Source organism: Onthophagus taurus, chromosome 11 (assembly GCF_036711975.1).
Source record: "Onthophagus taurus isolate NC chromosome 11, IU_Otau_3.0, whole genome shotgun sequence".
NCBI classification, from domain to species: Eukaryota; Metazoa; Arthropoda; class Insecta; order Coleoptera; family Scarabaeidae; genus Onthophagus; species Onthophagus taurus.
Genome location: NC_091976.1, coordinates 29951803 through 29975580, shown reverse-complemented (window position 1 = coordinate 29975580; position 23778 = coordinate 29951803). Strand labels below are relative to the sequence as shown.

At 31.5% G+C, this 23778-nt stretch overlaps 1 protein-coding gene and 1 long non-coding RNA gene across 7 annotated transcripts in view; one reads left to right on the top strand and one right to left on the bottom strand.

The window, feature by feature from the left end:
• The window catches only part of LOC111413469 (A kinase anchor protein rugose), a 391387-nt gene that overhangs the window by 9143 nt on the left and 358466 nt on the right, over positions 1 to 23778 (bottom strand). For all 6 annotated transcript variants that reach the window (XM_071199894.1, XM_071199896.1, XM_071199897.1 and 3 more), the window contains 7 exons: positions 13892 to 14009; positions 13722 to 13824; positions 8904 to 9019; positions 3122 to 3906; positions 2811 to 3069; positions 2323 to 2754; positions 2075 to 2271 (listed from right to left, as the gene is read on the bottom strand). In XM_071199894.1, coding sequence (XP_071055995.1) covers positions 2075 to 2271; positions 2323 to 2754; positions 2811 to 3069; positions 3122 to 3906; positions 8904 to 9019; positions 13722 to 13824; positions 13892 to 14009 — 2010 coding nt within the window. The remainder of the gene's footprint in view (positions 1 to 2074; positions 2272 to 2322; positions 2755 to 2810; positions 3070 to 3121; positions 3907 to 8903; positions 9020 to 13721; positions 13825 to 13891; positions 14010 to 23778) is intronic.
• Positions 22210 to 22837, top strand: LOC111415097 (uncharacterized). Its single transcript, XR_011642048.1, has 3 exons — positions 22210 to 22273; positions 22317 to 22503; positions 22630 to 22837. It is a non-coding gene; the product is annotated as an uncharacterized lncRNA (long non-coding RNA).

Here is a 23778-nt window from a genome sequence, read left to right as displayed (position 1 = left end):
CATCTTAAAAACAGGATTTTTAAAGTGACACTTCAGAAAATTTTTGAATACAAACAAATGTTGCTACGTTTATTTGATTTAAAAAAAAACATATGGCGCCATCTATCAATAATTCATTTAATTATAATATTAAATATTAATTAAATGTGAAATAATGCAATCTATTCCAACATTTGTGTAAAACGTATATAAATTAAATAGTTCAACAAATATATTTGTTTCAAATATCAGAAATATGTTTTTTTAATTTTTTGTTATAATTTACAGCAAACTGCAAATTTAATTTCTTTGACAACACTAAAAAAAATGTATTTTTAGAAACAAATAATTTTTTTAATATGTAACATTCTAACATGTTAAACTTTTCAACATTTTCGTAATTCATCTTAAAAACAGGATTTTTAAAGTGACACTTCAGAAAATTTTTGAATACAAACAAATGTTGCTACGTTTATTTGATTTAAAAAAAAACATATGGCGCCATCTATCAATAATTCATTTAATAATAATATTAAATATTAATTAAATGTGAAATAATGCAATCTATTCCAACATTTGTGTAAAACGTATATAAATTAAATAGTTCAATAAATATATTTGTTTCAAATATCAGAAATATGTTTTTTTAATTTTTAGTTATAATTTACAGGAAACTGCAAATTTAATTTCTTTGACAACACTAAAAAAAAATGTATTTTTAGAAACAAATAATTTTTTTAATATGTAACATTCTAACATGTTAAACTTTTCAACATTTTCGTAATTCATCTTAAAAACAGGATTTTTAAAGTGACACTTCAGAAAATTTTTGAATACAAACAAATGTTGCTACGTTTATTTGATTTAAAAAAAAAACATATGGCGCCATCTATCAATAATTCATTTAATTTTAATATTAAATATTAATTAAATGTGAAATAATGCAATCTATTCCAACATTTGTGTAAAACGTATATAAATTAAATAGTTCAATAAATATATTTGTTTCAAATATCAGAAATATGTTTTTTTAATTTTTAGTTATAATTTACTGGAAACTGCAAATTTAATTTCTTTGACAACACTAAAAAAAATGTATTTTTAGAAACAAATAATTTTTTTAATATGTAACATTCTAACATGTTAAACTTTTCAACATTTTCGTAATTCATCTTAAAAACAGGATTTTTAAAGTGACACTTCAGAAAATTTTTGAATACAAACAAATGTTGCTACGTTTATTTGATTAAAAAAAACATATGGCGCCATTTATCAATAATTCATTTAATTATAATATTAATTAAATGTGAAATAATGCAATCTATTCCAACATTTGTGTAAAACGTATATAAATTAAATAGTTCAATAAATATATTTGTTTCAAATATCAGAAATATGTTTTTTTTAATTTTTAGTTATAATTTACAGGAAACTGCAAATTTAATTTCTTTGACAACACTAAAAAAAAATGTATTTTTAGCTTTATTCTAAAACAATAAGAAATAGACCTGTCAAACCCTATATTTTTGTAATCAGAAAAAAATAACGAATTTAATAAGCGAATAATCAGTGGTTATTTCCATTAAAAAAAACGAAAATTGTGATATGTCAAAATCTAAAACCGAAAAATTTTTTTGACTACGTCATTAAATTCTATAATAATAATAATAACCAAGATAATTGGACTTGCTGGTTTTACGATATTTTGTGCTCTGTACATAATTTATACTTTCCAGTCTTTAACTTGCATCTAGGAAATCAAACACTTTTCATATTGCACAAATTTTCTAGAATAAGCCGACACTAGTTATGCTTTCTAGTATGCAGTTGTGGGTTTTAGACTGCGATATTCTGTTTATGGTTATAATCTGCGATTTGTAGTCTGCAGAGATATCTTGTAGGTATCTGCAGTTATTAGCCTGAGATCTGCAATTAGCAGATATAGTTCCTTGTCTTTAACTATGGTATTCATCCTGCAGTAATCATTTGTAGTATATAATTTTTAGCTGCCTCTAACTTTAATCAAAAAGCCAACCTCAAAAGTATCTTTTTGATGTGATCTTTTATGATGTAATAATAATATAAAATACTTTACCTGTAAATTGTCATTGTGTGATTCATGTCGAAGCCTTTTCCCATTAATAGTAAAAGCTGCAATATTTCCCCTTTCATAATTGACTACAGTAACACCCTCCCTGGACATCGCGATATTTTCGGGAGAACAAAAACCATTAGGCGCTTCTAAAGACCTTAATAAATCACCAAAAGTTGTATGTACCAAAACGGGACCATCTAAACAAAAAAAAATTAATACCCCAAACTACATAAATAGTATTTTCTTACTGTATGATCCTGAAACGACTAATCCTAATTCGGCGGAAATAACAACGCTTGAAACGGGTTGTTCGTGTCCGGTTAAAGTAGCCCTAGGTGTAGGGACATCCCCCTCGCCGACAATCGTTTGAGTGCGCGCGTTCCAATGCCACAATAAAACGGTGCAATCGGCCGATCCGGAAGCGATGTAACAATCGGAAGTGATGTTACACTCAGATCTCGAAAGGCAAGTAACCACGCCGTAATGTCCGAATATAATTTGAACGATTTTTGCGGTTTCCGTTGAAAATACTCTAAAGCTATTGTCCCAAAATCCGCAGGCTACTAAAAATTTACTGTCTACCGTCGTTACGAAACAGTTCGAACGGATTTTTAAGTTTTGACTAAAATTATCGCCGAGGTGTCTTCGTAAAGCTGGATTATTACTGTTGTTGGTTTGGGCTAAATTAAATTAAATTAATTTTGTGGTGATTAATAAGAAATTAAAATAAGCTTACATAAAACTGGATCCATCGATAATGGTAAATTTGCGCCTTGATTTTGTGGTGATTCGGCGTAACTCGGAGATTGAGCCACCGCTGCGTATCCCGAATTCCAACGATTTACAGCGAATTGTTGATGCATTGTGACTGTAACTACTGAGGGCATAGGAAGTTGCGGATAAGTATTTGCTGAGATGTGGACTATTGGTGAATTTGATAAGAATTTCATTGTCATACAAACATCGTCGGGGATACTCGAAAACATCATTGGGGACTAAAAAATATTTTTGATTTATTTTTAAAATTAAAAAATTAATTTAATTTACCAGATGCATTGCTGAACTGCGAGGTGGATGTGGTTCCATTAATAATTGAGAAGGTGTTTGTCCGAAATTTCTAATTTGATTTTCGATTGCTTCTTTCATAACCTTATCCGTTATTGAATCCATATCCACGCTGCCTTCATAGGTGAGGTAATAAAAGACGTTTGTGGCCCTAACAGCCTCGGGTCCTTTCTGTTTATAACCAAAGATCAAATCGATCCATTGGTGTAATTGACATGATACAAATTCGGATTCTAAAGCCATTCTATTAATTCTAACAAACTCTTCTGGTGAATTAGCCCACGGCGGCAACTCAACATCATCAACCATTTTCCCACCATCTTGAGTACCCAACCGGTACCTATTAGAATTGACGAACATTTCGGGTAAAAAGAAAAATTCCGGTATTAATTCTTTAACATCGGATGTATCTCTTTGACTATTTTTCCACGACAAAGCGACCGAAGAGAATAATCGATCGGGATGATCAAATTTTCCACCTTGTAAAGATAAAAACATCGTCGTCATCGGTTCCACTCTTATTAACCAATTTAAAACGAACGTCGATGTTGAATAATGAGTCCCATAATGGAAGGGTGGGATACTTTCATGGTCCCAACTGTTGTAGCGATCTTCGAAATAAGCTCTTCTACTTGGATTTAAAGCTCCAATTGGTTTCGAAAGGTCGCGGTAATTATTTGGTTGACTTAAATCAAGTTCTTTAGTTTCGTAATTTGTTAAAACCCACGGAAAGACTGGGTATTGATTTAAGTCGTTGTAAGTTCGACCTAAAATAAGAAAATAATTTTTTTTTAAATTTAAGTACACTAAAAGATTATCCGTTATAGACAAAAGTTCGTTATATGAATAATTTTAATGCACACAAATCCATAACGTTGCGTTGAGATGTGGCTTTATATTTATTTATTTATATACAGGGTAATTCTCAACCTATTCGCATAAACTTGAGGATTTATTTCTTTATAACAAATAATGACTAATAGGTGAAAAAAATGGTAGCAAAAGTTTTTTAATTTCCTAGATATCTGTGAAATTTACTTTCAATAGAGAATACATAAAGCAAGTGTTCGAAGTTATTTCCCATACCTTGCATGATTTCACAATTTTTGCTCATTATGCACTTTGGTGGCGTACACTATGTTTTTTTAGTGACTTCTTAAGTGACGACTGATTATCGTGCAAAAATTGTAAATAATGAGCACCAGTTAATCGATTATCCAGAATGAAAGGGCCAATTCATTCCAAGAATGAAATGAGATCTACTGGTAGTAGGACTTGTAGGACACGTTGCATGTAATATGGATGGAGTTGATTGTGCCTCAATATTCGCCAAATTGTAGATTGTTGCTCTGCAAGTATCCTAGTACTTAGGCCAGATTGCTCTTCGACGACATTAAAAATCTCTTTCTCGACATTAACAATGTGTAAAGGTCTAACTGCTCCTCCATTTTGCCCAAGCCTCGGTCGAATATGTGTGTCGCTTGAAATTGCAATTGTTTAGCACCATCGTAGTTTCAAGTAATTTCTATGTATTCTTAATTTGAATGTAAATATCAAGGATATCTAGGAAACAAAAAACTTTTGCTACAATTTTTTTCACCAATTAGTCATTATATGTCATGAGGAATAAATCCCCAAGTTTATGCGTATAGGTTGAGAATCACCCTGTATAACAAGGAGAGTAGAATCTAAGAGGACTGCTTAATCCTGGGAACAGGTGCACAGCTCGAAGGCCCGTTCGTGACGTCATTGCTGAATAACGATTAAAACTAGAACTAACACTGGAACTAGACACATTCGGGTTTAGTTGTAGTGCCCAGTTTTACTCTAGCGCTGTTACTATGTAGAACTAGCACTATATCTAGAACTAGAATCATTTGGATTTAGCCGCACCTCTCTAAAGACGGCTAAACCCGAATGATTCTAGTTCTAGGTATAATGTTAGTTCTAGTCTAGTATTGTTACTATGTAGAACTAACACTACACCTAGAACTAGAATCATTTGGGTTTAGCCGCACGTTTCTAAAAACGGCTAAACCCCAATGATTCTAGTTCTAGGTATAGTGTTAGTTCTACATAGTGACAATGGTAGACTAAGAAGAACTAGAATCATTTGGGTTTAGCCGCACGTCTTTAAAGACGGCTAACCCCGAATGATTCTAGTTCTAGATAGAGTTTAGAATACCAGAAAAAAATTTGAATACCGGTTTTCGGTGTTCAATCAATGTGAATACCGGGATCTCGGTATTAATACCAGCATTGACTTTTTTTTGCTGAAACTATAGAAGAGAAATAAAAAACGCAAATTTTATTTATTGCACTATAAAACTTGAAACGGACAAGGTTGGTTTTGGAACAGTCTTCTTTAGAGCTTCCTGCTATTTCCTTTTTAGTATGTTGCGATCAGATGGAGATGGAGGACTAGAGGGTTCTAGTGTTGGTACAACGATTACTTCTGCGTTTGCTGATGAACAGGATGGTTCTTGTAGATCTTCAAGTAATAGTTTGCTTGAAGAAACAATGCGCTTCGTTAGGGATACTTTAGTTATGCGTTGCAGTAACTCATTTTCTTCTGGAAGTCCGCTTTGCAAGTACTGCAAGTGATGTATCTGCAATTCTTAGCGAGATTCGAAGTTTTAATGCATTTAGCAATTCCAAAGCAATTGAACTTTCTTGTTCAGGCAGCGTATCTACCATGAACTCCAGCGTTCAACAACGCAATACCACAATCTGTTGAAAGAGCTGCTCTGGACTAGGGAGTGGAAGCAACTATAGTGGGTTGGATTCGCAATATGCTTGATACTAGAATAGTTTCTACTTCACTCCACCGTGATACGATACGCTTCAGGCCGGTGTTATCTTCCCTGCTTTGGTCTCTCCTGGTTAACGATCTGATTGCAATAGTCGAAGCCGTTGGTGTAGAAATACAAGCTTATGCTGATGACATTGTTGTTATGGTCAAAGGAAACCAAAGTTGAATGGACTAATCCTCCCAACTATCCAAGGTAAAGAAATTCCTTTCTCAAAGGAAGTCAAATATCTAGGAGTAATCCTAGACAAAACCTTGTCATGGAATGGACATTTGCAGGGAGTTTTGCATAAAGCTAGACTACCTTCGTGTCTTACCCCTGAAAGACCTATGATCACATATGTAGCAGCAGCCTGGTATAGGAAAGTCCGACAGTCTTCAGTTATTAGTAAACTTTCAGGAATTCAACAAGTAGCTGGATTGGCAATCTCTGGTGCGATAATCACAACGCCAACTCTAGCAATAGAGGCTCTGCTTGGCCTCTCTCCTCCGCATTTGCATATAGAGAAAGTGGCTAGAACAACCATTTACAGATTTAAGCAATATGCTCAAAACTCGATATGTAGTCTATGTAAATGTAATGTAAGTGATGTATCTGTAATACTTTGCGAGATTTGAAGTTTTATTGCATTTAGCAATTCAAAAGTAATTTGAACTAATTTGACATGAACTTTAGTGAAGCCTTAGCAATCAAAAGATTTGAAACTCTTCGGCACAACGCAACTACTGTCACTTTTATAGGCGCCAAACTGCTAATATGTGCAAATAATAAATTCATTTCATCTTCTGAAAATTTTAGTCATAAAATTTTTTTTGCTGCACTAAACTGCACATTAATATTAATGTATCGACGGTTACGAACTGAAGTTCACTCATCGAGTGTTATGCTGAACGGTGTACCTTTAGACTTTAAATTACATATTTCAGAAGTTATTTTATTTTTAATTTTCTCAGATTCTTGAGATTTTGGAATATCTATGTACAAATCCTCTTGCTTGTAAATCCTTTCTGATGTTTTGAGAGGTAATAAAGATATGAAATGGCAAGCCATCTTGAGCAGTCATACTCAAGTATTTCTGAAACTTCATCATTTTTCTTGTTTTTGAAATAGTTGGTAATCAATTTTGGTTTCTTGGAAATAATTAGACTATCAGTGTCGCATCACATCTTTTCTTCATATTAAATTCATGAATTGTTTTCAAATGGGTATGAAGACCACTAGTTGATCCACCAATACATTTTTTTATATTTAGCAATCTGCCACTTGACCTCTATTAGGAAATTACTATTATTATTATTGCTGCCGAGCTGAGGGGAGCGTCCCCTCTCGTTATCTCGACCTATAAAATCTATTGTAACTTTAGGCCTGCAAAAGTTTAGGGCAAATGTAGGTCCTTGATGAACCTTAGTATTGCCCTGAGGTCTTGAACCTTTATGTCGGTAGGTGTCAAGACAGTTTTACCGAAAATTTTGTGTCTTAAACTCGTCGTTGCAAAGTCGATAAGTTTGATCCTCAGCTTGTCCAATGTGGAAGAGGTGGTATTTTAGGGGCGCAAGGCTGGTCAAGTAATCTGAGAGAGTCCTTAGATCCTCTTTTCTGAGGCATAAAATCTCTTTGGTTTTGTTTTGCGACGGAGTTATCCTACTCTTCGCTTGTCTGTGACCTGGAAGTTCTTTCAAGCATAAGGCTAAGTTTGAGTACTCCCAACTGGTGATTATTTGTTTTAGGTGGCTTTTTTGTAGTTCACAACTAGGTGAGGTCCAATGAAGGGCGTGTTCGCTGCCTCTTTGGCCAACTTGTCCGCCTTCTCATTGCCCTAAATGTTTATGGATCCACCTTTCTGTCCCTTCTGTAGGTTCAAAGCGGTGCAGAAGTTTATAGGAAGAACTTCTGCTTGGAAAATTGTTATGTCCGAGCTGCGGGGAGAGTTAATGTCGCTATTTGGTCCACTGGTGCCCATACCTACTCCGAATATAATTGATGTTTCAGTATCCCCTTTTCTATGAATAACCAGCTAATTAAAATAATTTAAATAATAAATTATTTATTGCAACTTTACTTACCTACTTAAATACTGCACCAATTTTCTAGTTTTAGATCTACTTTTAGATTACTAAAACTACCACCCTTGATTTACACATCGTATAGACAATTCGGCTTCTACTGTATCTAAATTTACAAGATACATAAAAGAGCAATGATACAAGGGAGAGACGTTGTAATGAAGGAAACGTAAGGGGATTTCGATTCGGCGGATGGGAGATGTCAGTGCGAATTAGGCGCCACCTCAGTCACGTTGATCCGGAACGGAAAACCAGCGGCAAAAACGGAGGGGACGAGAGTTTGTCCCTTTCCGACTCGGGGTGATCCAGAAATAATATCGGAACGAGTCTCCGGGGACGTTGATCTGTGGGTCTGCACTTTTTCTTTGTCTTGTTCTTGGAACCAACTATTTTTACAACCTTATTTTTTATCCCAAGGTTGCAGCTTTTAACAATAATTAATTATCTTTCAATTCGAAATTGTTGTATTCCTTTTAACTAAAATTTTTTTTTTGATCTTATTCTATTCTTGAGTCTGTCGTCGCGTCGCCAGACGTGTCTAAATTCAGGTGGGACATAAGTCAAGTCGTACGCAATTAGAACGTCCTCAAATTGAACAGGAAACAATCTCCACTACAGACGGACCGTAGACGACATGAAGGGAACGAAAAGCTCGCGCGAAATTAGCGGCTGTCGGTCCGGGACGGAGCCAAATTAAAAAGTTATATATCACTGAAAAGCTATTTATAAATACGGCGCCACTGACGGCACTGATTTAGGGTCGTTTTAATGGGTGCGATTATGGGGTTTTATCGCGTAACAAGGTTGGACGGTTATTAACACAAATCGAAATTGAACGAAATCACAACCTATTATTTTCAAATTTTCGTTAATTATTTTTAATTTAATTACCTGCGATGGTGTTGAGGAACATCAAGTACTCGAAATTGGAAATTTCTCTTCTTTGCCATTTTTGAGTCATGTTCGAGTTACGCATTAGTTGACGCGGAGACATCATACTCGCTCTCCTACAAAAAAAATTAAAATAAAAAAATCAATTGTTGATTATCAAATGTGTCACTACCGGTGTAGTTAAATTTATTCCGCGTTTATATCGTGTAATTCAAAATGTTTGAAGTATGCCGGGTGAGATATGGGATCGTTCGTAAAGTTTACAGAAAATATCGCGGACAAGTCGTTGCGCAAACTCATCTTGGCGTTTACAAACGTCCGGTCATGTGGCGTCGTTTATATTGCGTGTTGGAGAAAAATCTTGTTATACACTGCTTGTAGTCGATTAAGTATGTAGGCGTTTATGTAATTTTAATTTTATCTTTCAATTTTCATTTTGAAAAAAATTATTTTATCAAATATATTAATTTAATGTAATCTCCAAGGTTCAGTGAGTCCATTTTAACATTAATATACAATGAATTTCACTTAAAATGTAAACAGCAAAGTAAGTAGATACTTATTTTGTCCCACATAAAGTGCAACATGTCTGAATGTTTTTTGTTCTAGATCTAATGTTAGTTCTAGTGATAGTGGTAGGTAGATAACATAAGATATCACTATGTTGCATATTTTTATTGAAATAAAACTAGAACTAACACTAGACCTAGAACTAGAAACATTCAGGTTTAGCCGTCTTGAGAGACGTGCGGCTAAACCCGAATGATTTTATTTCTAGGTCTTGTGTTAGTTATAATATTGCACTAGCATTAAAACTAGAACTAACACAGACCTAGAACTAGAATCATTCGGGTTTAGCCGTCTTAAGAGACGTGCGGCTAAACCCGAATGATTCTAGTTCTAGGTCTTGTGTTAGTTCTAGTTTTATACTAGCACTAGCACTATCACTAGAACTAACACAACACCTAGAACTAGAATCATTCGGGATTAGCCGTCTTGCGAGACGTGCGGCTAAACCCGAATGATTCCAGTTCTAGCTCTTGTGTTAGTTCTAATATTGCACTAGCACTAAAACTAGAACTAACATAAGACCTAGAACTAGAATCATTCGGGATTAGCCGTCTTAAGAGACGTGCGGCTAATCCCAAATGTTTCTAATTCTAAGTCTAGTATTAGTCCTAGTTTTACACTATCACTAGCACTATCACAAGATCTAGAACTAGAATCATTCGGGTTTAGCCATCTTAACACTTTATCGACCGGTCATCTAGTACCGGCTAAATTTTCGCTATTCATTGTGTTGTGTTTATTGCTTTTGTTTCAAAGGAATATAATTTTATGTCTTCCCCGCCACAGAATAAGACATTCATCTAATGATAATTGTTGACAAGGTTTCTATTCTTTAAATAATTTATAACTGGCTGAACTTTTACAAGTCTGTTTGAATTTGTGGATATATCTTCATTGTTACAAAAGTGCCAGCTCTGCAGTATCTGCATACATCTGGTTTTGTTCATTACTTTAGAAAAAAACGGAGTTTCGATGCTTGGATCAGTCATTAGAACAATTAGACCTAAAAATTTTCCATCCATTTCTTCGTTCTTGAGATATATTTATATTTATTGATTATTTAACCAAATATTCCAAAAAGTCATTTCCAATAAATAATTTTACAATGTCCATTACACTTTCTTCGTATTTTGGTAGAATTTTTATACCTGGGCTATCTTTGAAAGGTTCCAAAATAATTGATATGTCTATTTGCTGACCACGTATCGATGTTTACTTCAGCAGTGTCATCATTATCACTTTTTGAATGGCTAGATTGCAGTGGCAATAATTTGCGCGACTTCCGAATGTTTATAGAAGAATCACTGTTATCACCATCACTATCACTTTCTGAATAACAACTATAGTCTAGCATTAGATATCACTATGTTTCATATTTTTATTGAATTAAAACTAGAACTAATACTAGACGTAGATTTAGAAATATTCGTGTTTATCCGTGCGCCTAAAAATAATTTTGATGTTTCTTAAAAGAGTTTCGACGCACGGCCAAGAAAAAAACTTTCAGGTGTTAATGTCAACTTTGTTTTTATTGTTATATTCGTAATCTTTATAAAATAACCTTTAAAATGAGTCCAAACATGACGCACTTATCACAAAAAACAAAAAAGTTGGAATAAAAAATATTAAACCCGAAGTTAGCAACAATGAAGATAGCAATTTATTTTTTAAATCTTAATACCAACCCCAATTTTTGATTTTTTTATTATATTTTTGTTTTTGTGACAAATTTTAAGACATTTTATAAAAATTAAGAATATATCAAAATGACATTGACATTCCTAACCGGAAGTTGACCATAACTTCATTAATATTGAAGATACATATTTCAGGTGTTAATGTCAACTTTAATTTTACTGTTATATTCGTAATCTTTATAAAATAACCTTTAAAATGAGTCCAAACACGACGCACTTATCTCAAAAAACAAAAAAGTTAGAATAAAAAGCATTAAACCCGAAGTTAGCAACAATGAAGATAGTAATTTATTTTTTAAATCTTAATACCAACCTTAATTTTGACTTTTTCTTTATTATATTTTTGTTTTTGTGACAAATTTTAAGAGATTTTATAACAATTAAGAATATATCAAAATGACATTGACATTTCAAACCGGAAGTTGCATATATCTTGAGTAATATTGGAATTAAACGTATCATGTTTGGGCTTATTTTAAAGAATTTTTCACGGCGATTACAAATATGTCAAAATTGACGTTGACATTCCTAAGCGGAAGTTGACCATACCTTCATTAGTATTGAAGATACATATTTCAGGTGTTAATGTCAACTTTAATTTTACTATTATATTCGTAATCTTTATAAAATAACCTTTAAAATGAGTCCAAACATGACGCACTTATCTCAAAAAATAAAAAAGTTTGAATAAAAATCATTAAACCCGAAGTTAGCAACAATGAAGATAGCAATTTATTTTTTAAATCTTAATACCAACCTCAATTTTTGATTTTTTTTTATTATATTTTTGTTTTTATGACAAATTTTAAGACATTTTATAAAAATTAAGAATATATCAAAATGACATTGACATTTCAAACCGGAAGTTGCTTATATCTTGAGTAATAAATATTGGAATTAAACGTATCATGTTTGAGCTGGTCTTAAAGGATTTTTTCAACGATTACAAATATGTCAAAATTGACGTTGACATTCCTAAGCGGAAGTTGACCAAAACTTCATTAATATTGAAGATACATATTTCAGGTGTTAATGTCAACTTTAATTTTACTGTTATATTGGTAATCTTTATAAAATAACCTTTAAAATGAGTCCAAACATGACGCACTTATCTCAAAAAACAAAAAGTTGGAATAAAAAATATTAAACCCGAAGTTAGCAACAATGAAGATAGCAATTTATTTTTTAAATCTTAATACCAACCTCAATTTTTAATTTTTTTTATTATATTTTTGTTTTTGTGACAAATTTTAAAACATTTTATAAAAATTAAGAATATATCAAAATGACATTGACATTTCAAACCGGAAGTTGCGCATATCTTAAGTAATATTGGAATTAAACGTATCATGTTTGGGCTAATTTTAAAGGATTTTTCACGACGATTACAAATATGTCAAAATTGACGTTGACATTCCTAACCGGAAGTTGACCATACCTTCATTAGTATTGAAGATACATATTTCAGGTGTTAATGTCAACTTTAATTTTATTGTTATATTCGTAATCTTTATAAAATAACCTTTAAAATGAGTTCAAACATGACGCACTTATCACAAAAAACAAAAAAGTTGGAATAAAAATCATTAAACCCGAAGTTAGCAACAATGAAGATAGCAATTTATTTTTTAAATCTTAATACCAACCTCAATTTTTGATTTTTTTTATTATATTTTTGTTTTTGTGACAAACTTTAAAACATTTTATAAAAATTACCAATATAATCAAAATGACATTGACATTTCAAACCGGAAGTTGCTTATATCTTGAGTAATATTGGAATTAAACGTATCATGTTTGGGCTTATTTTAAAGGATTTTTCACAACGATTACAAATACATATGTCAAAATTGACATTGACATTCCTAACCGGAAGTTGACCATAACTTCATTAATATTTAAGATACATATGTCGTGTTTGTACTCATTTTAAAGGATTTTTAATAAAGATTACAAATATGTCAAAATCGAGGTTGACATTTTAAACCTGAAGTTAGTTATCATCATAAACAAATGTTATGGTGTTCTTTCATGACGTATTCTTTATTAAAAAACCTTAAAAATGAGTCCAAAAATGCTGCAATTATCTCAAAAAGACAAAAAAGATACCTTGAACGTTTTTAGTTCTAGGTCTAGTTGACCTACAACGAATGCCATCATTTAGACGACTATCGTTTCTATTAAATCGAATAAGAACGCTGATAAAACTGATTTGACACATCGAAGTTATGATGCAACGTGTAAAATTCGGTTATATTTTCCATCTAGGATTTAGACACAAACGAACAATCAAGTCAAAATATTGTCTCTTCTTCTTATCTAACGTAGCTTATTGGTCATTAAATTAGTTAGGTTGTAAATAACGAATCCACCTTCCTTGTATTCAGTATTGTATAACTCAAAACCACCAAGATGATGGCGTAGTCTTCAATTGTATCTTAATTGAGATGTACTTGACTTGGTATAAAATGCAATAATATACATTAACTGGTTGGAAATGTTAAAATGGGTATGATATATGCTATTTTTGTATTTAAAATAATTCTTTTACCTTGTTTGTGTTATTCCATATTTAATTCCAACACCAACTCTCGGCAAAGCTCTTATTACTTTCTTCACGGTGGCTTGATCTGGGAACGCAAACATGATGGACGCTAGAAATGAAACAATGAGAAATAAGATCGTTATCTCCTTTTTACATTTCCCTTTGCAACTACTTACTTCTGCTCGCCAAAAAGATTTCGATCGCCAAATTTTGAAGAAGATATCGTCTCGAAAAGATTGCGCGTACCTCTGAGAAGTACCATTTTCCATGAAGATGATCGCAATATTTCAAAACCTGCAAAGAAACAAAAATTATTGGCTTCGTTAAGGATGGTTTTATGGATAAATCATCCCTTTAAGTTTAAAATACAAGTTCGTAAATAAGGGGAGATTTCCGGTGATCCTTTTTTATAAAAAGGGGGTTGGGTGTTGCTTTCACGTTAAATAAATGCATGGTATTTGCGGGGAAACACGTGTGCGCCGTGGATGGTAGAGCAGGGCGCAAGTCTTCACCGCTCCAATGTTGGCCCGCGAAGCTTAATCGATGCGGCAATTCCATCTGATAGAGGAGGAGGAACCTCCCACCATGTACGGTCGGCCATCTTTTGGAACCCCAGTTTTAAGACTTTTATAAAGTTGAAACATTTTTTTTTTTATCAGGCAACAATAGCTATTCAAATCGAATTATTCTAATTAGATGTAAAACATAGCAATAACAACAAACCTGTATTGTATTGTATTGTATTGTCACAGTATTAAATTAATAGTTAAATGTAAAATAATAATTAAAATTTGACGTTTTAAGTTGACACATTGAATTTGAGGTTAGAGTTGGATTTTATTACCAACTTAAATTTTAAATGTTATTAAATTCGTTATTTCTTTTTAGATATAAAATAAATTAAAATATAACAAATATCAATGAATAATAATGATATAAATTGATATATAGATATTTATAAATAAATAAAATAAAATGTATTAATTAAAAGAGAGAAATGTCAATTTGACAGGTTAAAATTAGGTTAAAAATTTCGCGCGAAATTCAAAATAATTGCATAAAATTCTTGTAAAGACTTTTTTAGAATGGTATAAAGCGTATAAATACATAAATAAAATAAACCAACCTTGTTGGTTTTATATTTTCCATTACATTCACCATATACGGCGTGTGTTAAAGCCTACCGAGAAAGAGAGAGACCTCGCCGTAATTGGTATCTCCACATGAACAGATACCTATAATTAAGTTTACGTGTCACCAGTCGTAATTCTCCGTTCCCTTCTCTTTCGCAACAACATTTTCTTTGCGATCGTTTATATTTTTATTTAAAAAGAACGAAATGAATCCCTCAAAACGCTTAAAATCATCGCTATTCTTTTGTGCTTCTTCTCTTCGCGAGCTTTTTTATACCCGCTCGCATTCTTCGAGTTTTCCTTCTTCTCGTAACGATATAGAGCCGTCAGACTTCTTTACGATGGCACGTTATGGGGGTTATAAAATTGCCAGGATTTTTTTTGTTGTTTGAGTCGTTTAATGATAAACAAATAAAAAATGAGGAAAGTTTACAATGCTTAATTAACTTAATGGTTTTATTTTCCTAATTAGGTTAAAAAATCCAATTAAAAACGTTTAATTTATGAACGGGATCTAAAATGTCGAATAAACTAAGATTAATTTCGTTAAAATTGATATAGTTGAGGTAAGAAATTCTTATCCGAAATGAATTATAACCGTACAAGAGTGTCTTAACAAGCTAGAACGTTGACAACGCAGCTTTATCTTACATCCGAAAGAGCCCCTCATTAAAATCTTCAAGCACGGTTAAGAAAAGTGTGTTTTATGTGACTCGTTCGTTTTTTCTGTATATCACGTAAACGGATATCATCGAGATACGTTTTATTAAACAAGATTATTATTCGTCCTCGTTCTCTGAAATAGATTTTTTTTATTTCTTTTAACGAATTAAAGGTTAATCAAGTTTTAGTGTGCTTTAAAGCAATTTCTTAGTTCCCCATAACATCGTAGTTTTGGTTTTTTGAATCTAACTTTGCTCGTTTTAGCAATATTTGAAAAGTAGAAATTAAAAAAGTCGTATCTCAAAAACTAATAGAGATAGCATAATGAGTTAAAATGCTTTTTAATGTAAATTTCGACTAGATTTAGTGTTCAAGAAATAATTTCTTAGTTCCTATAAAATTCGTTGTTATTAAGCTTTAAATACGACTCTGTATCTTTAATTGAGGTTGCAATGAAAAAGATGGAAATTAAAAAAATCGTATCTCAAAAACGAATTGAGATATAACAACGAGATAAAAAGCATTTGAAAGGAAATTTAATCTAGTTTTAGTGAGCATAAAATTATTTCTTAGATCCTAATAACATCGTCGTTTTGGTTTTTTGAATCTAACTTTGCTTATTTTAGCAACATTCGGAAAAGAAGAAATTAAAAAAGTCGTATCTCAAAAACTAATAGAGATATCATAATGAGTTAAAACGCATTTTAATACAAATTTAGACTAGTTTTAGTGTTCAAGAAATAATTTCTTAGTTCACATAAAATTCGTTGTTATTAAGCTTTGAATACGCCTCTGTATCTTTAATTGAGGTTGCAATGAAAAAGATGGAAATTAAAAAGATCGTATCTCAAAAACGAATTGAGATATAACAACGAGATAAAAAGCATTTGAAAGGAAATTTAATCTAGTTTTAGTGTGCATAAAATTATTACTTAGATCTTAATAACACCGTCGTTTTGATTTTTGAATTTAACTATGCTTGTTTTAGCAAAATTCGGAAAAGTAGAAATTAAAAAAGTCGTATCTCAAAAACTAATAGAGATATCACAATGAGTTAAAATGCATTTTAAAGTAAATTTAGACTAGTTTTAATGGTCAAGAAATAATTTCTTAGTTCCCATAAAATTCGTTGTTATTAAGCTTTGAATACGACACCACATCTTTAATTGAGGTTGCAATGAAAAAGATGGAAATTAAAAAGATCGTATCTCAAAAACGAATTGAGATATAACAACGAGATAAAAAGCATTTGAAAGGAAATTTAATCTAGTTTTAGTGTGCATAAAATTATTTCTTAGATCCTAATAACACCGTCGTTTTGATTTTTTTAATCTAACTATGCTCGTTTTAGCCACATTTGGAAAAGAAGAAATTAAAAAAGTCGTATCTCAAAAACTAATAGAGATATCATAATGAGTTAAAATGCATTTTAAAGCAAATTTAGACTAGTTTTAATGTTCTAGAAATTATTTCTTAGTTTCCATAAAATTCGTTTTTATTAAGCTTTGGATACATGTCTGTAGATGGAAATTAAAAAAATCGTATCTCAAAAACCAATTGAGATATAACAATGACATAAAAAGCATTTGAAAGGAAATTTAATCTAGTTTTAGTGTGCTTAAAATAATTTCTTAGTTTCCCATAACACCGTGATTTTGATTGTTTGAATCTAACTTTCCTTGATTTAACAACATTCGGAAAACTAGAAATTAAAAAAATCATATCTCATAAACTAATTGAGATATAATAACGAGATAAAAAGCATTTGAAAAGAAATTTAATCTAGTTTTAGTGTGCTTAAAATAATTTCTTAGTTCCCCATAACACCGTGATTTTGATTGTTTGAATCTAACTTTCCTTGATTTAACAACATTCGGAAAACTAGAAATTAAAAAAATCATATCTCACAAACTAATTGAGATATAATTACGAGATAAAAAGCATTTGAAAAGAAATTTAATCTAGTTTTAGTGTGCTTAAAATAATTTCTTAGTTCCCCATAACACCGTGATTTTGATTGTTTGAATCTAACTTTCCTTGATTTAACAACATTCGGAAAACTAGAAATTAAAAAAATCATATCTCATAAACTAATTGAGATATAATTACGAGATAAAAAGCATTTGAAAAGAAATTTAATCTAGTTTTAGTGTGCTTAAAATAATTTCTTAGTTCCCCATAACACTATGATTTTAATTGTTTGAATCTAACTTTCCTTGATTTAACAACATTCGGAAAACTAGAAATTAAAAAAATCATATCTCATAAACTAAATGAGATATAATAACGAGATAAAAAGCATTTGAAAAGAAATTTAATCTAGTTTTAGTGTGCTTAAAATAATTTCTTAGTTCCCCATAACACCGTGATTTTGATTGTTTGAATCTAACTTTCCTTGATTTAACAACATTCGGAAAACTAGAAATTAAAAAAATCATATCTCATAAACTAATTGAGATATAATTACGAGATAAAAAGCATTTGAAAAGAAATTTAATCTAGTTTTAGTGTGCTTAAAATAATTTCTTAGTTTCCCATAACACCGTGATTTTGATTGTTTGAATCTAACTTTCCTTGATTTAACAACATTCGGAAAATGAGAAATTAAAAAAATCATATCTCATAAACTAAATGAGATATAATATCGAGATAAAAAGCATTTGAAAAGAAATTTAATCTAGTTTTAGTGTGCTTAAAATAATTTCTTAGTTTCCCATAACACCGTGATTTTGATTGTTTGAATCTAACTTTCCTTGATTTAACAACATTCGGAAAATGAGAAATTAAAAAAATCATATCTCATAAACTAAATGAGATATAATATCGAGATAAAAAGCATTTGAAAAGAAATTTAATCTAGTTTTAGTGTGCTTAAAATAATTTCTTAGTTCCCCATAACACCGTGATTTTGATTGTTTGAATCTAACTTTCCTTGATTTAACAACATTCGGAAAATGAGAAATTAAAAAAATCATATCTCATAAACTAACTGAGATATAATTACGAGATAAAAAGCATTTGAAAAGAAATTTAATCTAGTTTAAGTGTGCTTAAAATAATTTCTTTGTTTCCCATAACACCGTGATTTTGATTGTTTGAATCTAACTTTCCTTGATTTAACAACATTCGGAAAACTAGAAATTAAAAAAATCATATCTCATAAACTAAATGAGATATAATATCGAGATAAAAAGCATTTGAAAAGAAATTTAATCTAGTTTTAGTGTGCTTAAAATAATTTTTTGGTTCCCCATAACACCGTGATTTTGATTGTTTGAATCTAACTTTCCTTGATTTAACAACATTCGGAAAACTAGAAATTAAAAAAATCATATCTCATAAACTAATTGAGATATAATTACGAGATAAAAAGCATTTGAAAAGAAATTTAATCTAGTTTTAGTGTGCTTAAAATAATTTCTTAGTTTCCCATAACACCGTGATTTTGATTGTTTGAATCTAACTTTCTTTGATTTAACAACATTCGGAAAACTAGAAATTAAAAAAATCATATCTCATAAACTAAATGAGATATAATATCGAGATAAAAAGCATTTGAAAAGAAATTTAATCTAGTTTTAGTGTGCTTAAAATAATTTCTTGGTTCCCCATAACACCGTGATTTTGATTGTTTGAATCTAGCTTTCCTTGATTTAACAATATTCGGAAAACTAGAAATTAAAAAAATCATATCTCATAAACTAATTGAGATATAATTTCGCGATAAAAAGCATTTGAAAAGAAATTTAATCTAGTTTTAGCGTGCTTAAAATAATTTCTTAGTTCCCCATAACACCGTGATTTTGATTGTTTGAATCTAACTTTTCTTGATTTAACAACATTCGGAATACTAGAAATTAAAAAAATCATATCTCATAAACTAAATGAGATATAATATCGAGATAAAAAGCATTTGAAAGGAAATTTAATCTAGTTTTAGTGTGCTTAAAATAATTTCTTAGTTCCCCATAACACCGTGATTTTGATTGTTTGAATCTAACTTTCCTTGATTTAACAACATTCGGAAAACTAGAAATTAAAAAAATCATATCTCATAAACTAATTGAGATATAATTACGAGATAAAAAGCATTTGAAAAGAAATTTAATCTAGTTTTAGTGTGCTTAAAATAATTTCTTAGTTCCCCATAACACCGTGATTTTGATTGTTTGAATCTAACTTTCCTTGATTTAACAACATTCGGAAAACTAGAAATTAAAGAAATCATATCTCATAAACTAATTGAGATATAATTACGAGATAAAAAGCATTTGAAAAGAAATTTAATCTAGTTTTAGTGTGCTTAAAATAATTTCTTAGTTTCCCATAACACCGTGATTTTGATTGTTTGAATCTAACTTTCCTTGATTTAACAACATTCGGAATACTAGAAATTAAAAAAATCGTATCTCATAAACTAAATGAGATATAATATCGAGATAAAAAGCATTTGAAAGGAAATTTAATCTAGTTTTAGTGTGCTTAAAATAATTTCTTAGTTCCCCATAACACCGTGATTTTGATTGTTTGAATCTAACTTTCCTTGATTTAACAACATTCGGAAAACTAGAAATTAAAAAAATCATATCTCATAAACTAATTGAGATATAATTACGAGATAAAAAGCATTTGAAAAGAAATTTAATCTAGTTTTAGTGTGCTTAAAATAATTTCTTAGTTCCCCATAACACCGTGATTTTGATTGTTTGAATCTAACTTTCCTTGATTTAACAACATTCGGAAAACTAGAAATTAAAAAAATCATATCTCATAAACTAATTGAGATATAATTACGAGATAAAAAGCATTTGAAAAGAAATTTAATCTAGTTATAGTGTGCTTAAAATTATTTCTTAGTTACTAATAGCATCGTAGTTTTTTTTTGATCTAACTTCTTATTTTAGCAATATTCTAAGAAGTTGAAATTAAAACTAAGATTAATTTAAAATGGTAATTTGAGGAATCTCTTTATCTTAAAACCGAAAGAAACCCTCATTAAATTCTTCAAGTGTGTTTTATGTGACTCGTTCGTTTTTTCTGTACATCACGTAAACGGATTTTAATAAACAAGATTATTATTCGTCCTTGTTATCCTTTTTATTTACGATTCCCTTCTTATGTTTGCTACCTTTCTTTCTTTTGAGATCGAGAGACTTTTTTATATTTTTTTAACGACGGCGCGGCGACGTTTTCTCTTCTTTCTCGTGTGTACTAGGTCCTCGCGCGGTAATTTATCGACCTGGTCGACTGTCACCCTGACAGTTAGTTTATGTTCCTGTTACCCCCGGACCCGAAGAGATCGGCATGCTCAGATAACACGCCGATACTCCTCTTCGTTCGTTCCTATTGTTTTTATCCCTCTTTTTTGTGCCGTTCGCTTTAAATCGAGTGTGTGTGTGGATTTCGATCGCGAGACGGCGACTATTTATTTTCAACCTTCGAAAATAGAAAAAAAGACGCACTCGCCACTTATATTTCATAAACAAGGGGAATATGAGGAGTACTACTCATGAGAGGATAAAAGAACCAATTTTGATTGACAAATGAAAGGTGTTGTATAACCCCGGGGGTTTCACATTGTGTTTGTGTCCGCACTTAGGGGAACCCTCTTGTTCAATCTCGTATCTACACAAATTACGCTTTTTTCCCCACGGGCATTTACCTTACTCACCCCTAGTAATACGCAGAAAGTACTATACCCAAGAGGCATTAGAAGAGCCGATTACAAATATGGTGTCAAGTAACAAATTTTAAAAAACTTGTTTTAGTTTTAATCTTAACGCATCAAACTGGGTGTAAAACAAATTTTGTCATCAATGTGGAAAGATAAAAAGCACCGATCCGTGTATTACGGGGATGTCGTGGTTTATGGAAGTTGTAAAGCTTGGGGGGTTGGGAAGAAGCCCATATGCTTTCCTTTTTATAAATAGACATCCCCACGGTTAAAATACTTTTCGGGATTTTTCATCCAGGTGGTACTCTTACACGATAATTCATAGATAATAGCTTTCAGTTAATTCCCTCCGGTTACAAATCTTTGTAACAAATCGGGGTTTATCACGAAAAAAATAATCCATTTCGAAGTAATTCATCTCGTCGTACTCTAATCGCGTTATCAACAATACATCAAGTTCAATTACGACACCAATAAGAGGGGTCCAGGATGAGTTGTAATGGAGCAAAGGCATCCGACCGTGAATCTAGTTAAGTGAGTTAGCAGCAGACGCGACGTCATCGTTTTCCTGCAGACTTTCAGAGTTCGGACGGTAATTTTGTTTATGGGTGTGGGGTCGCTCACTTTTAATTCGATCAATGCGCGCTATAACACAATTTGTACCCATTAAGGGTTCCACCCCTTTTGACCCTTTTTTACTTCAAATTTATTAAACCATTTAACAAAGAATTTCATCTTAAAAAACCGACGAGACGATAGCAACAAACTTTTTCCTTTATATTTCCACCTATTTCTAGGGGCCATATCTTCGTTATCTAGAAAGATAGCGTAAAACTAAGCACACGGTTGGAAAGCTTGGTCTTTTCTTTATCATAAACCGATACTTAACTTGTTTCCGGAGGTGTGACATGTTAGTTAAAAATGGTTGGTTGACCTTGGTCTTGCGGGATGGATGTTCTTCGGTATTAGAAGTTTAGGATTCTCGGGAAATTTAGTCCTTCGGGAACAGGATGGAACTCGATCTCAGGTATGGTTTCGATTTCTTCGAAGATAATTTAGAAACACTTGTTTACTTTTACTAGATAAAAGTAAATTGAGTTGTCAAAAAAAAATTAGGTTAGAAATTTTTAGGTTAAATTGACGTAGATTCGACAACGCTTCGCTCTAGCCAAAATTGAACTCTTACGGTGTCAAATTTGCGCGGCCTTATATACCCTTTTTGGACAAAGGCTTCTTGGATATACGAATTTGATCGCCTCAGTTTGAATCTGGGCTCTCTGATTGGTTGATAAAATGGCGGGAATTATAAATTACACAGGTTAGCCAAAATGATTGAATTTTTTAAAGAAAATAACTATCAACTTTGAAAATATTCGAAATTATTAATAAACTTTAAATTTGATTAAGATTTTGTAATTTTGTAGCTAATTTTTCGTTCTTTTAGATAATCGCGCTTTCGGGTGTCAAATTCCTTCGAGAAATTCGTAATTTGATGTTAAAGTTTGGAAAGAAAAAAAAATGGCATTTAAATATATAAAATGATTCAGAAATGGATGAAATTGCGGCCTAAGGGTTAAATCGACACGATCTATCGATCTCGCATGGTTTTAGAATCGAAAAGTCGCCAAAATCAATACCTGTCAATATGTAAATGTCAAAATTTGAAGGTCATAGACTTCAATGAATTACCTTTTTCTTGCACACGTTCAGTTTTAGTTCTAATTTTAGTTTAACTGTCTATATTGTTTTGAATCCTTATTTCGTGATTCTTGTACCTCTTCGGACATTTGTCCCCATGAAATAATATTTTATGTAAACTTTGTGGCATATAATACCAAGGATACAAATTAACATAGATCCTTGCAGTATCTATACAATAAGTTTTGAATAATACGCTATTTACTTCGAAACCACAAGAAATGGTAATTAAAATGGTACTTATTCGTTTTATAAAATTTTCATTCACTCCTGTGATTTCAGAAGCTAGTTCAGGACTTCTGAAAAAACGTCTGGCTGTATTGCCGTCATTGGTTGTCCGAAAACCTTGCTTAGGCATATCAACCAGAAAACCCATGTTACGACGAAATTTTTCTTGTATTTCTTTCTACTTTTTCCTTATCTTTTTTCCTGACTTGCCAGTTACGTATCTCTAATCTGTATGCAATATATAAAATGCACTCAAACACTTTTATCCACGCATGGAGGCTTGAAATTCCATATTCCAACTTATCTTCTTTTATCACTCGTTTTAATACGACATCTATGTCATTCATTTGCTTCGGAGAAGTTCCACAAAGGTGACAGTTTTGACCAGGAGTTTACATCAAATTTTACCATCAATCATGGTTAAAAAATTAGGAAATTCAGTAGTCATTGGAGGCAGTTCATCTATTTGTTTTTTAATGTTTTCAATTTCATTTTTGACAAATTCTTTAAAAACCCAACCCAACCCAACCCAAGCAGCAACAAAAATTCGTGGTTTAGGTAGTTCATAGTCAGAAAAAAGGATTGTGCAAACGTGTGATCACGGTGTGTCACACATCGTTGGAAAGAGCAGGAAATTTCCAATAAGCTGGATATAGTTGTAGAGTTT